The sequence below is a fragment of the Miniopterus natalensis genome, chromosome 1 (genome assembly GCF_054644295.1).
Source record: "Miniopterus natalensis isolate mMinNat1 chromosome 1, mMinNat1.hap1, whole genome shotgun sequence".
In the NCBI taxonomy this organism is placed as follows: Eukaryota; Metazoa; Chordata; class Mammalia; order Chiroptera; family Miniopteridae; genus Miniopterus; species Miniopterus natalensis.
In genome coordinates, this window is record NC_142081.1 from 91247551 (window position 1) to 91263078 (window position 15528).

Below are 15528 nucleotides of genomic sequence, written 5' to 3' on the forward strand. Positions count from 1 at the left end.
AGTTTAAAGAAATGTTGAGAATAATCTGAGCTTTCTGCAATTTGAAATAAAACCGACTAGTATTCTTGGATCCAAACCCTTACGTGTGGCTGTGATGACAGAGTCCTTTACAGAGCCTCTGACGGGGTTGATGTCTAAGGTGCTCCCCAGACTTTCTTACATATTAGCAGGATGTCTTCAGTTAATGTGTTCTGGAGAATTACTGGAAACGCTGGTCCTTCCTGATGTTTCTCCTCCTAAGCATCTGAGTGTAAAGTCCCTGCTTTTACTAGAAGGTGCTTCATTGAATAAGGCAAAACTGTAGTGGGCTTCAGGTTGGTTTGAATTTTAATCGTACAAGGGACTGGGCTTTGTACAACCCACTGATGAAGGTAAAAGTTCTCAATGACATGTCACTTACTTTTGTGCTGTAGAGATACAAATCATTTTTTCCCTAGGCTGTGGTGCTGTACTGTTGAACAGGTTCCAATTTTGTGTCTAATGTTGGACTTGTTAAATTTACAGTGATCCAGCTCTTCATGTGCCAAACCTTAATTAAGTGAATAAAATTGGACATATTTTTTAAATTTATGAATGGTAACTATGATTTATTTATGAATTTTTAAAAGTCACAAAATTATTTTCAAGGGATTTTAATTTATTAAAATAATGTATTAGATTGAGTCACATGTAATTTCTGTTTTTGTGGGCCAAAAAGGTCAAATATGAGCAAGTTCATATGGTTCAATCTATTTATGGAAGACTATTATATAACACTTGCTATATTTGAATTTTAAAAATTTCAGTATCTACTCCTTTCAAATGAAATTAGCAAATTCTCTGTCACCCTGGGAACAGCTGGATTTTCTGGCGTAGCAGATAGAAATGTGTTACAAGTAAACAAAGGTGGCTAGGCATTTCTTTCTTGGAGAATCTAAAAGTATGTGCGAAATACATTTCTGTGTATTTCACAGCATCTCTCTGCTGATTGTCACTTGTTTACTTATTAAATCTCTGAGTTTTTTATCCTCCAAGTTATCAAAAATCTATAGGGCTTGTGCCCCCTTTGTTTACCTAGAAACCTTGGACAGAATAATAATAAAGAAGTAGCCTCATAAGAAACAAACAGGTAACTTTTAATGCTAATGAGACTTTTTTTTTTTTGCCAGAGCAGATTTTTATGTAAAAATGAGAAACAAGAGCATTTGATGGTTTATTACAGGGTTTTTATAGGGCTTTGGTTTCAGTGAGCTTGTCTGTGACAAAGCAGATTGATGGCAGTGATAGGCTAGTGATGTCATTGTGATGTCAATACTGCCACTTATAACTGCACAGGCTTGCTGGCTGGAACACTGTGTTGACCTGTGAGAGGAGGAATAGGGCAGTTCTGTATGCAGAAACCCATCATGGCTGTAACTGGAGATGAAACCGGTAAGAACTTCAGAGAAAGATTTAAATTCTGTAAAATTATTTCGAAAGTTTTGAAAAATTATTTACGGGCCTCTGAGTATTTCAAAAGTATTACTTTACTAATAGCTGAGGAATTTCTTATCTATTCAGTATGCTTTAAGGCATCTTAGTGTAATTGGTTCTTTGCTCGGTATTATATTACTTGATCAAGGCAGTTCTCTCTCTCCCTTTCTGCTCTTCTAAAATAAGCTGTTACTTCATCTGCAGCCTGTTGCATATCCAGTGCAGCTACAAGTTAAACATATATACTGTTCAAGTTGTAAAAAAAAATAAGCTTCCGATTTCGTGGCTGTGTACAAATACAGCTCCAAAGCAGACCAGCATGTTGGGATGTTGTGTGCCTACTTGTTTCTTTGCTCGGGTGTCTAAAATGGTCTGTTCCTCCCTAATGGAGTTCAAAGGGCTGACGTCATTGCATTTCCTGGAATCGTGGTTCCTCAGGGAAGTGGAAAAGTTAAACTACAAGCGGGCTGCACATTGACGTCAGCCCCCCGCCCCCCGCTGTGACTGAGTCAGTTCCTCTCCTCTCCGTGGAGCAGAGCACTGCAGACAGCGTGAGGCTGTTAACTAGCTCCCGAGTTGCCGGTCCCCGAGATCGCTCTTGGACTGAGTAGCTTGACTTGTAAGCCTCACTTTAGCGTTTCTCTGCAGGTAAGTATCTGCTTTAGAAAGCCGGCCCCACCCTCCCGTGTGTGGGCAGATCCCCGGAGCCCTGCGCCACTCCGAGGCCCACAGGTGCGGGAAGACGGGCTCAGGGCCCAGGAGCCCTCACCCCTTCGCTCTGCGGGATCTGAGACTCACGGAGCCCTCTAGAGCACAGTCAGGGAAGTGCATGTCTGAAAATCGCCCTCCAACCGCATTATTTAAACCTGTTCCCCGTAATTCTTTCTGTGGCTTGGTGTTCTTAGTTACTACAGGTAATGCTTCTGGTTTAGTCGCTTATGTCCCTTACTTATGTGGTTGCAATTTTGTTTATCAAGTGGTATCTTATTTCTAACCCAGTACTGATTTGCATTTGAATTCATGAAGAATGGATAGCTGTAAACAGCTTGCTCACAATTTACCTCATCAGAGTTAGTGAGTCTCAGCTCCTCTTTCTAAATAGGAACATTCCATTGTCTTGAGCAAGTGACACCTGTATTAAATTGTTTTTAAAATTATCTTGAGCTATTGTTTTTCTCAAAGAAATGTAGTTTTAGAGATGCTAGATTGCCGAAGCTCTTAAATGGCAAATTTTTTTATAAGATATAGATGTACTTAATCTCAAATACTGCATGTCACATGATTCTTAGAACCAAAAGGCATTTTGTGCATATATTTATTTTCTAAAAATGATTAGTTTGTTTATATTTTTCTTAACTAAGCCTTTAATTTCAATTCAATTTCCATTTGACTTCTCTAAGCATGACAGAGAATCATAACAAAAAATAAAATGATTTGAAAAGACTCAGAATATATTTACAGATGAACATTTGAGGTAAAAATTTGCATACATTTTTAACCATTGCTTGTAAATAAATGAACATTACCCATAATGCTTATTCATGACTTACCCTTTCCAATTCAAAATTTTCTAAATGCTGAAACTTTAAAATGTCAGACTTTTTCACTAGACCTCATTGTGCCTTTGGAAATCTGGTCAATTCTGACAGAATCAATTCTGTTTGAAATGCTATTTGAAAATGGAATGGATATTTCCTCTTTCTTTTTTTGTTACTTTTTTTTTTTTTTTTTTTTTTTGAGGTGGATTGATATAGATTATTGGCTTGCAAACTTTTTTACCATGACCCACATTTACATCATGATGCCATATAGACTTGTGTGTGTACCCTACATTTATATAAAATCTACTTCAAAAGTAATGCTTATCCTTAGTATATGTAATGTATTCATACTTTCCTACTTCTTTTTTAAAAATGATATACTTGACCCATGAAATTGATTTTATGACTCACCAATGGTCTACATCTTACATTTTGAAAAACTGAGCTAGACCAAAATCAGGCTCCTAACCATAATGACTGGCCTGGAAAAGTTTTTAGGAGCATTTACTTATAGGATCATGGAATTGAATGTGAAAAGGGAATATTTATAGTTTACAGAATTATATTATTCTGTTGGATATAATTTATGTTTTTATTAGAAATAGTTTGGGCCTTATTTATAAGCTGATTGTTAAGAATCTAACTCTATCTTTTAGTCTCTGGGTCTAAAAAACTCTAATAAGTTGTATTCAGCCTGGACATCTGAATTATTAAAAAACAAATATTCCAACTTATTCAGATTCAAAAAATAGTATCTTAGTTAATATTTGATGCATGAGAATAAGGATGCATTTCACCTTTGTGAAAGGAAAAGGTTTTTGTTTGGATATTTTCACATAAAAGAATGATTTTAATCAGGTCTAATAGCTTCTTGAAGTTGGTAGCAAAGCAAGTTATAATCATATTGGAAGTAAAAATATAGGAGTCACTTATCTACTTTAAGTTTCAATAAAATTCCAAATCTTTATGAAATTGCCATTATGTTGTTTTCCCACTGTTTGAAAAATGTTTAATGAAAGGTAATGTGAGATAGTTGTTTCACTTTTCCCAGTTTTCTTTGCCTATATAAACATACTACCTAATAAAATAATACTTTGCATTTATGTAAACTTTAAAATAAAAATGTTGCAAATAAAGAGAAATATAAATGTGGTAAGAACTATCAAAGAAACTGTCAGATCATGAGAGACCCACAGGTAATATAGGTTGAAGGATCAGAGTAGACTTCACTGAGGAAACCATATTTAAATACCTGCAAGGAAAAGCACTTTCCATGCATTCGCCCTGATGTACAGATATTATTACGTTCATTTTGCATATAACAACACAGATTAGAGTGGGTAAATGACTCTTCCAAGCTTATACATCTAGCAAGCGGTGAACCAGTTTGGCTCTTCAGACTCTTTACCTGGTTCTGTTCACACCGTGTAATGTTGCTCCTCAAAATTCACCTGACATTGATAAACTAATGCTAATGTTAGATGAGTTACAGTAACATACTACACACTGCTTATAAAACATACAAAATGAAGTTAGCATCATTTTAGTAGTCAAAATGGATTTTTTTCTGGAGTATTTATTATTCTCCTAGGACAGTATGCTTGTTATTATATAGAACTTTAAATTTCAATACTTATAATTTCTCATTTTTAAATAACGTTTTTTACTTGTAAGATTTTCTCTTAATGCACAACTCATGTGTAACTTAAAGTAAAAATTATTTCACTACTTAATTTTATGTGGTCTGTGTTGTAACAAATTTGAAATGTCCAGCGCATAAACAGTCATGTCTATGTGGGATTTAATTCTGGAAAACATGGAGCAATGGAGGAGGGAAACTTTTTGACAGTGTAAGACACCAGGCAAAGACAAGCCTGATTTGGGCATTAGGAGAACTAGTGTGGTAGTAGGGAGGGAGAGAACCAAAACAGAAAAGTGAAGATGTCAGTAGTTTTCTGGAGCGCCCTGCCTCTGAGTATGACTTCTAAGTTACCTCTGTTGCTTATTACTTAGGTGTATTTGGAATTAGTGACACATAGTGAAATGACATACGAAGGTAGGAGCTCCATGTATAAAAATTGTTTTGTTCAGTTAATGTGCTCAGTACTATGGAGATCTCAATAAATAAATAAGTAAATAAGTAAAATCACTGTTTGGGGGTGTTGATAAACTGTTTCACTTTGGAACTTATCAGGATGGGCATTTGGCTGGGTTTCTTATTTCTTTCGTTGTTAGGAAGAAACAAACATCTCCTTGACTTGTGGGGTTTTTCAGTTTTTTTATTACCAGTGTGATGAGATATCATTTGATTTTTTTTGTGATTCTTCACTTTCACAGTTCTATTTTAAATGATTATATACATTTAAAGGGATATTTTGTAATATTATCTTTTAATAGTTTATTCTCTAAATGGTTATAATAAAATATAGTATAAATTTGAAAAGTTTTTAATAGGCATGTTTTTAAACAAAATAAGGAATAAGAGCCATACATGCCAATCATTCTATTACCTGAGTTTGTTAGAAGGGAAACTCGAGGGGAAAATATATTTATGGATGTTATTTGCCTTTTCATTAATATGCAGTATAAGCATAATTTGGAACATTGTCTTTCAGAACTTAAGGAAGGGAAGAGGAAGGGAACTAACATTTGCTGAATGCCTACCATGTGCCAGGCACTGTGCTAGACACTTTGACATACATTACAGGGTTTATTGTGAGTATTAAATGAGATAATGTATCCCCATTTTACAGATGAGGAAACTGAACTTGCCCCAAGTCACATGGCTGGTAAGTGGCAGAGCTGCACTAGAACCCAGACTCCAAATCCCATGCTTTTTCTGCTGTACTGTGTTTAAAGCACAGAGAGGTATGAAGTTAATGACCAGAATTGAGAGTTCTAGGAATTTTCTTTTCCCATGAAATATTTGATACCAAACCTAACACATTTTTTTCATGCCAGGAGTTAGATAGTTGGAAACACTATACGTAGAACTCCTCTGCTTCTGAAATGCCGGGTTAGATGACTAGTATCTAAGGGAAGACTTAGGAAATAGTGCCTTTTATCAAGAAAGGCCAGTTTGAATAAATCTTTTAAGACTTTCCATGTCTTAGTGTTAAAGACTTACCTATAATTATAATAAGACTGCTTATTTGAAACATTCCAAATGACAGTGGGCTTGTGCAAAACCCTGGGAAGTTCAACATTTACTTCATAGTGCTCAAGTAAACTCACCAATCACCCATTATATGTCAGGTACTGTGCTGGATCCTAGGGATGCCAAGGTAAAAAAGGTACCTTGACTTGTCTAAAGTTTTGCTGCCTTAGAATAAAATTAAATGAGTGTATCTTTTTTATTATTATCTTTCTTTAATTATGAATTTAAACTCCCCACTGATGACCACTTATTTTCAGAAATAATTTATACAATGAAATTCTAGAGTAAAAAATAATTTGGGCCCTTTTAGTAGTTAGGTGGAACAGGAATTGCCTTTATTAGAGTACAGGGATATAAACATGCCATCAAAGGATGTAGGATGGTTCTTTGAACTGTGATACTAGGTATCTTATCTGCTTTAGATTACCACTGAATTCATAATATTGGAAATAGAAGCTAACTTTTGTATAAAACATTTTTATAACTTGTTTCAATAACAAAACTTTTTGACATTTGGATTTCCTTAAAACAAGAGCTTCTCTTTGCCCATATCTTTTTAATGTATTCACTAATAAGACCATATTTGAATATATGGAATTTTTCCATTGATATTTATTCAGTGACTATTAGAAGCATACCATGATCAGCAATTTATTTATTTATTTATTTATTTTTTTAAAATATGTCTTTATTGATTTCAGAGAGAGGAAGGGAGAGGGAGAGGAAGGGTTAGAAACATCAATGATGAGAGAGAGTCATTGATCGGATGTGAGCCCACAACCTGGGCATGTGCCCTGACCAGGAATCGAACCCCAATCACCTGGATCCTAGGTAGACGTTCAACCGCTGAGCCACGCCTGGCTGGGCAGCAATTTATGCTAATTACTGCTAATTTATACTAGTTCATATTTCTGGCTTGAAGCAATGCGCTACAATCTGATTTTTGTTGGCGATGAAATGAATATATAGTATTTCTGAAAAAACGTGATAAAACCAGTTTGTTAGCTAACGTTTGAGAATATTTTTAAATATATCATCCTGTTGAAGCAGGGTAGTAAGAAGCTAGGAAAATTCTTTGGCAAGTAGAAGAGGGAAGCTGAGACAGAGAGCTGAACAAACTGGTGGAGCAATTTACAGCAGATACAGAAGGTCACCTCCCTAGAGATAACATCTAGGCCTCAGTTGTATTCCAGCTCTAAGCCCAGAAAAGCAGTAAGACCAGATGGGCAACACCAGGACCAGCAGCAATGGCTAATGACCCCTGCCCTGGCGCTGACCAATCAGTAGACACGAAGACCCTGAAAGAGCACACCTGGAAAACTGATGAATATGCTGCTGAAACCCTCCCCTGAGACCTCCCGTAAGATTCCCACCCGCAAGAGAGATGAAAACCTTCAAGACAAAGGACCCAGCACACACACATGTGCCTTTCCCTTCCCCCACGCCTCCCCCCACAGGTGTGCATCTCCTAAACTCAAAGGGTCCCCAGGAGACTTGCAAGTAGGGGAGCAATGGGCAGTGGCAGCTCGGCTAGGCTAATCCCCTGAACCTGTCCCCAAGGCCCCCTTTTTTTCTGACTTTCCAGTGAGCTAAAGCAGCCCTGCCTAGCTCTCTCCTGTGGCTTCTTCTATCCCAGGCTCCTCCTTGTTTCACTGTCCCCAGCTTTAATAAACATCCTCTCAATCAGCTGGACTTGTGTTGTGAAATCTTTCCTGCATGAAGTCAAGAATCCACGTACTGCCTGCTGGTCCTAGGCAGACCTGTTTAGGGCCAGGTCTCTTTTCCAGTAACACTTTCCAACTTACCATTTTAGGGTATTTTTTTCTAAACTATTGCTCAAAATGTTTTAAGAATGCTGCTTTTGAATCACCCTTATCCTTCACGGTGCCAAATTTGGTCTTTTGAAAGTGGCTTCAGCTTTTGGAAACTGGCAAAAATTTAGAACCATTTCTGATTCTTAGACCAATGAATGAACTTTCTTTTTCATCTGTGAAGTATTCCTGCCTTCCCTTTTTCATTTTCTTTTAAATGGATACTCTTAAACTAACTTTTGTATATTGTATAAACATACTGCTCTAACTTTAAGTACAGAAAAAAGCAGATGTATACAAAACTAGAGAGAATAATGAACTCTTCTGTACCTTTGTAATAACTTTGTTGCACTTATTTATGAGCACTTTGACAAGAACAACCCTAGACCAAGGTCTGTATTCATGCTGCCCGCAAATGTCAACATGATGACATGTAAACTTCTCCTTCGTCACTGCTATTGTTCCAATTTTAGAAAGCCTTTGTAGGCTCCAGCTGTTCCATTGTTTCAGCCTTTATTATACCATAACCTTCTTCCCTGATGTGGGTAAAGAGAACAGAGAAGAGAAATGTTATTCTATGCTTCGATCTTCTTCGCTACAATATGATCTAAATATATTTTTAAAATTTTTAGTAAGTTAACAGTTTATAACTGACTTGAAAATTCTCCCCAAATATTTCAGTTATAAAATTTTCTAAGTATAATGAGACATCTGTGTATATAGAATTTTAAATTTTAAGATTTTCCTCAAGTTGGTGATCATTATTATATTTATCAGTTACTAATTATTTCTTAAATTATATATAGAAGGAAGAAGCAGTAAAACCTTATAAGTGGTATTTTTATTAACCTTATGAAGACCTCTGATCTTTGCCCAAAGCCATATTTTTATTGTTTTATTCTTTCACCTAATTCTTAAGCCCAGGGGAATAAAAACCTGGCATTTACCCCAAAAAGAAACACATAGATCAATTTTAACTAACCTTTTAATCTACTTGGTTGTTTTCAGTGATAATCTATTTACTTGAAAAAGCAGTTGTCACCCTTTTGATAAAATTTCAGTTCTTACTCAATGGGTATAATACATTTTGATGGACTATGGAAGAGATGTGTTTCATATTTTGATTAGCATTTGGTTCAGACAAATTTTTAGAGGATTTAATAACTTTTTAAACCTATTTTCTTGCATTGAGTTCTGAGAGAGCATATCTTTTGTCATATCTCATCAGAATGTCACATGAACTCTGGATTGCATGTTCTCAAAGTTGAAACAGTGGCTGGTAGGAATGTTTCATCATTTCAATCCATCTACCTTAGGAAGCTGTTTATTGCAGTAGATACACACATTTTGAATATAAATTAAGACACTTTGAGGACTTTAATATTCTATTTGAATATTAAATACTAAATCTGTCATTTAACTATGATCATACTATAATTCGAAAAAATATTTTTTAAATGACTACATTATTATCCCAATAAACCTAAGATAGACAAAAATTGCCATTCCCCAGAGAAACCAGTTTTAAGTAGAGCTTTGCTGTTTTTATTTTTATTTTTTGCTTATAAATGAAAATACAGCAAGCTAGTAATTTCCTTCAGTCATCTTCTGGTAATAGGATTTGCACTTAAAGACATTAGGTGAGGGTATAGGGTACAGGAAAATCTAACTGGATGGAAATGTTCTGCTTAATTGAAATTTTCACACTGGCGTGCTAGAGCCAGCTCCCACTGATTTGCTAGAGCTGATTGTTAAATTATCAGGATTTTTGTGAGCTGGTTGTTAAAATAGCTATTAAAAATTTAAATATATATTTAACAAGTTACTTAAAAACATTAATAAATACTCAGAATTTATCATTTATAATTTTTATCTGTACTCTTGCAGTTATTTACATCTATTTTATCTGTGTGATGTGCTACTTACTGTGTGTGTAATCCCAGCTCTACATTCAGTGAAGTCGCACTGGTAGCTTGAAACTCGCATAGTGCAAGTGTTTACATCATGAAAATCGACATGCTACATATAGATCAGGGCTTTTTCCCAGAGAGCTGGTTGTTTAAACATTTATCAGCACACAACTGATTTTAGGGCCAATGAACTCTCAGTTGAAAAGCCTCTCTACTTTTAGCCTTTGATAAAAAAGCTATCTAAAATGCTTTAGGGCATTTTTCTACCTTAAATACTAAATATCATTGTTCCAAGTGCTGAAAATCTTTGATACCTACGATTTCTGTAATGCTCAGAATAATCATCTTAAACATCAGCAAGATCACCTCTTAGGACATGTAAAAAGAAGTATGTTATTTCCAGGTCAATTTTATATAAAATACCAAGTCCTAAATTGTTTATATAAGCATGTAATATTTTATTGCAGCTGCCACTGGTGACATGCCAACTTACCAGATCCGAGCTCCTACTACTGCTTTGCCACAGGGAGTAGTTGTGGCTGCCTCACCAGGAAGTTTGCACAGCCCCCAGCAACTTGCAGAAGAAGCCACACGCAAACGAGAGCTGAGGCTAATGAAAAACAGGTAAGATGGTTCACTAGAAATCAGCAACCACTTATATGACATAATTTGTTACTGTGGGGCTTTTTAAAAAATTACTTTTCCTAAGTGTTTCTCCCAAGTCCAATGTTAAGTGGCATTTTATGTGGATTTGTGCTCAGCATGTGATGATAGATTGTCTGGTAGTCAGCGTTCCTAAACATGAAACTATTTCATTAGCAGGAGGTTCATCCTTATGTGCTAGAAAGGTAATGTCTGAAGGATGCACTAATTTATTTTTAGTGATGTGAGAGGACTTTATTACAAATAAAATTTTATTTTGTACTTGGTATTTACTTTCTGAGTCAGGCGATAAGTATAATTTTCTAGCTTCTTTTTGAACAAAATAAATTTGTGTGAGTTAAGAATTTTCTGAAGTTTTTTACGTTTCATTTTATCTATTTTGTAACTTTGTTTTTTCTTGATTATACTGAAATAAATCTTTATTCTGATAAATTGTAGTCAAGTAAAAATGCAAAACAACAGAAAGAATTACTCATAGCTCCACCACTTAGAGATGCCTACTAATATGATAGTATATACATTTCCAGCCTGCTCTCTCTCCTTTTCTCCCTTATTCTTGCACCCTATCTCTGTAACTTTATTATTTGTTGTTGTTGTTAATACTCACCTGAGGATATTTCTCCCAATGATTTTTTTTAAAAATATATCTTTATTGATTTCAGAGGGAGGAAAGGAGAGAGAGAGATAGAAACATCAATGATGAGAAAGTCATTGATCAGCTGCAGCCCGCAACCCGGGCATGTGCCCTGACCGGGAATCGAACCCTGATCTCCTGGATCCTAAGTCGATGCTCAACCGCTGAGCCACACCTGGCCGGGCTCTCCCAATGATTTTTAGAGAGAGAGAAAGGGAGGGAGGGGAGTGAGAGAGAGAAAGAGAGAGAAACATAGATGTAAGAGAGACACTTCCATTGGTTGCCTCCTGCACATGCCCTGGTTGGGGCCCGGGATCAAACCTGCAACCCAGGTACATGCCCCTGACCAGGAACAGAACCCGCGACCCTTCAGTGCACAGGCTGATTGATGCTCTAACCACTGAGCAATACTGGCCAGGGCTGTAACTTTATTTTTTAAGAAAGGCTGTATATCATACAAATGCTGTTTTCCAAAATTCTTTTTAAAATCTAGTTTGCATATCATTTCTTCATTTACTTTTTATTGTGGAGAATGGTGCAAATTAATCTCATTTTCAAAATGAACAGAATAAGAATAGTCTGTTTTCCCAGTAGTCTTGTCACGTTATTTCTAGGTTTTAAATAATGTCCTCATTGTAAGAAAACAAAACATTTCAGATGGAATCATGTGCTTGCCTATGATCGGGACCATGTGGTAGTAGTTAATTTACTAGGTAATAGCAACCTACTTAATGTAGAAATTGTTGCTTCAGAGCCTCTCAAATCCAGAAACAACTGCTGAGTTCATCACTGTCCTTTGTAACTGAGTGTGAAGCAGAAGCAGCTATATTCAGCTTACTAATATAGCCTTTTAAATGTCACAGTTTGATGTATTATAGGACTTCTTACATTTGCTATAGCTCCCAAGCTTATGAGTTATCACAAATCATGAGATGGAGTTTTTACCCTATGGAACTCAATAGATTACCAGAAATAAGATCATTAGATGCATACGTCTATATCAGTAGTTGTTCCAGGTTTATAAGTCATGCTGGATTCACATTTTGCATTGTCAGTATTTTGTGCAGAAATTCTGAAGGGCCTGAAAGGGCAGGGCTCACATAATATCATAAATGTTTTGTGGAGATCTTGTTATTAAAGATCCCTAACTTTGATCAGATAGAGGAACATGGATACTTTAAAACTGCACTTTCAGAGATCTCAAGAGCTATGAATATCATTGCCCCTCTGGTCATAGAATGTACATTGTGAGGTTCAGTTTAGAATGTAAAGTGTGATGACTGCAAAATTGTTCATCCATGTCTTATTTTCCCAAAGAAAATAAAAAGGAAGAACTAAGAGGGTAGCCTCCTTATCTCCCTTTTGTCATTTTATACCTTTATTTTTAGATTAAAATTTTTTGTCAGAACTACCAAAATAAAATAGAATATTAGGCAGTGGGTTCCTATAAAAGGTGCCCCACAGCTACCTACATTTACATATCAGCTCTCCCTAAGGAAAAACATAATAAAATTGGGGGTTTTAAAAAATAGTTAATTATTATTGGATAGCATTTGTGTTTTGGCTTAAATAACCAAAGGGAATGGAGACATCATCTTGTAGGTGGTATTTTGATCTTTTACTGCTGGTCCAGAGGTACGTGTAGCCAGAACAAAGGTTCCACAGTGTCTTCAAGGATCCAGGCTCCTCCTCCCTGCTCTGTCATGTTCAGTGTGTGACATTTGTTCCTGTGATCACAACATGGCTGCCACACCTCCAGACATTACATCAGTCAGGAAGAAGGGAGAACTGGACCTAAAAATGGGGGCTGGTTGAGGCTGACCCTTCTAAAAACTTCCTGGAAGATCTGCCAGCAACTTGCACCCACATTTCATTGACTAGAGATAGCTAATAGAATCCCTATCTGCAAGGGATTCTGAGAAGGATCTATTTTAGCTTTCCAAATCTCAATTTCAGAACAAGACAAAAGATAGCAGATAATAAATGGCTATTAGGTTGCTCAGTATCTATTGAGTAAGTATCATATGCAAGTTTTAAGTGCTTTATAACTACTGCTTCTGTAACTGTCACATAACTTTCAATGAGAGTAGGTCTGGTTATTATCCTTACCTTACAGATAAGGAGCTAAGGTTCAGAGAGTTTATGTAGTAAATTGGTTAATGTCACATGGTGGAAACTGAACAGAACCTAGATATGCAATCAGGCTTATTCCAGAGCCTGTCCACTGCACCAACACTAGTCACTCCAAAAAGACCTCAGTGTAAGTTTCAGATTTAACTTCATGGAAAGAATGTAGGTTTTACTCATTAATGTGAAAGGCCTTTTATACATTTTTCTCTTTTTATTCTTTGGCTAGCATTTATGATGGATATTTAATTATATTTCTACCAATCCAGCAACAGTTTTTATTTCTTTACAGCCTTGTCAGCTTTTCCTGTTTACCATGTATTTTCTCTCCATGCTGAAGATATTTCCAGACAAATCCAAGGCCTGAAAACTGAGCTAACTATTAATAGAAGAAACAGGTGTTTTCCCTATCTGAGAAGTACTTAGGAATGTGCCATCTACTAGTGCAATCATTTAAAGCTTTTGCTTGGAACATTGACTCTGGTAGCATGCACATGCACACACATGAAATACCCAGTATGGGTATTCACAGTGAATAGTACAACTTGGTAAATAAAAATTTAAAAATTAAACAGCCCACAACACTGCTGTTAGAGATTTAAATTTTCATTTAATGGTGACTTGTTTTGTAAAATGACTATCTTTCTTCCAGATCTAGAATTTAATATAATGATTTAATCGTGGAAACCTTGGTTTCATTAAAAGTATTTTAGTTCCTTTGTGGAAGAGTTGAATTGTCTTCTCAAACTGGCAAATTTATGTGTGCTTGAATTTATTCTTAACTTTTCCCTAAATGATTAAACTAATCATTTAGATTAATTTAATCTGTATTTATCAGATTCAGTTCACTTGTATATTTTTCCTTTTTTGTCAACCAGTTGAGAAGTCTGAGAACTTTGTGGGCTCACAGGGTGAGCACATTGTTCTTGGCTAGGAAACAGGGGTGATCTTTTTCTGCAGGTTCATTGGGATTTCAAGATCTCCTCTTTTCTGCTGACTCTTGCTTCCCACAGAGAAAACACAGATAGCAAGTTGTTGGTTAGAGTCACCTATCCTAAAAATAAAACAGAATTGGCCAAATCTGTTGTATGCATCACTCCTAGTTCAGAATTGTGCAGTGGTAATTGGCATTACAGTAACTGGTGTTTAGACATTCAACGCAACTTCTGTTAAAATATACTTGAGTTGTCTTTCAATGTAGAATTTTTTTGATATGAAGGATACCCCAAAGGCAGTTATTCTGAACTGAAAACTCCAAAGTAAAACTCTTAGCAGGATACATCCTATGAAGAAATTAAATGATGTAGTTCCACCTCCTCCCATCCTGAACAAAAGGAGAGAGAAAATGTTGGCTGTGTTCATTGTTTTGGTGTGTGTTTGGTTTGTTCCTTTTGATGGGGTTATGCATGAAAATGACTGTAACTCATCTGTTTATCGTGTTTGTTACTTTGCTGCCCGTCTGTCCTTTCCTGTGGGCACGTGCGTGGTACTTAAAGTTCAGTATGTTGGATGGTAAATGCATGTGATAAGAGAACAGCCCCGATGCGCATTTTTGTCATTCACTGGCTTCTTGTCCATAGTTTTAATTGTGGTCTCTCATTCCTGGACTTAAATTGTCTGAATTATTGAGTATTTAGTATGTACCCTCCCTTCTTTCCTTCTTTAATTTTCAGAAGCAGAGTCCATTTCATTTTGGTTTATGAAAATGTGCATGATTTATGATTCATTTATTGTTATTTTTATCCATGTTGTTTCCCAGACAATAAATTGTTTCTTGCAGTCATAATTGATTTACTGTTTCACTGAGGTTTAAAGAATTTAAAATCTCCAATATTGATATTTAAGTTTTCTGAGGATTACTTTTTGTAATCATTTTTTATCAAATAAAGTTAACTCATTATGATGGAATGTGTGGCTTTTGGTGGACAAAAATAACTAAAATAATTGAAAGGATCTGTAATGTTTTTGTAGAAATCCCATTTGGGAATGTGGTTCTATTGTTTTAGGTTACTGAAAACCATTCTTGTCACTGTTATGGAACGTATGCTCTAAGAAAACACCATTTGCAACGAATGCTGGTCAAATGGACTGTGCTCGCAAGTCGTTCCTGTTGTCTTAGAGTCACCTTTAAAAAAGGCATTTGCTTGGGTACATTTGTTGTGTGGCTTTGTACAGACCTTATCTAGGACTGATTGGCTGTTGAGTTTGGGGTGCCAAAGTTCCCTGAGCCCCT

General features: G+C 35.9%; 1 protein-coding gene across 4 annotated transcripts in view; it reads left to right on the forward strand.

The window, feature by feature from the left end:
• The window catches only part of CREM (cAMP responsive element modulator), a 68447-nt gene that overhangs the window by 52581 nt on the left and 338 nt on the right, over positions 1-15528 (forward strand). Inside the window, exons 1-3 of one of the 4 annotated variants that reach the window (XM_016197149.2) lie at positions 1983-2100; positions 5747-5782; positions 10339-10495. In XM_016197149.2, the coding sequence (XP_016052635.1) occupies positions 5776-5782; positions 10339-10495 (164 nt within the window). In that variant the 5' untranslated portion in view covers positions 1983-2100; positions 5747-5775. Of the gene's footprint in view, positions 1-1982; positions 2101-5608; positions 5709-5746; positions 5783-10338; positions 10496-15528 lie in introns of those variants that run through there. The other 3 variants (XM_087823937.1, XM_087823940.1, XM_087823929.1) reach the window with 3 other exon arrangements.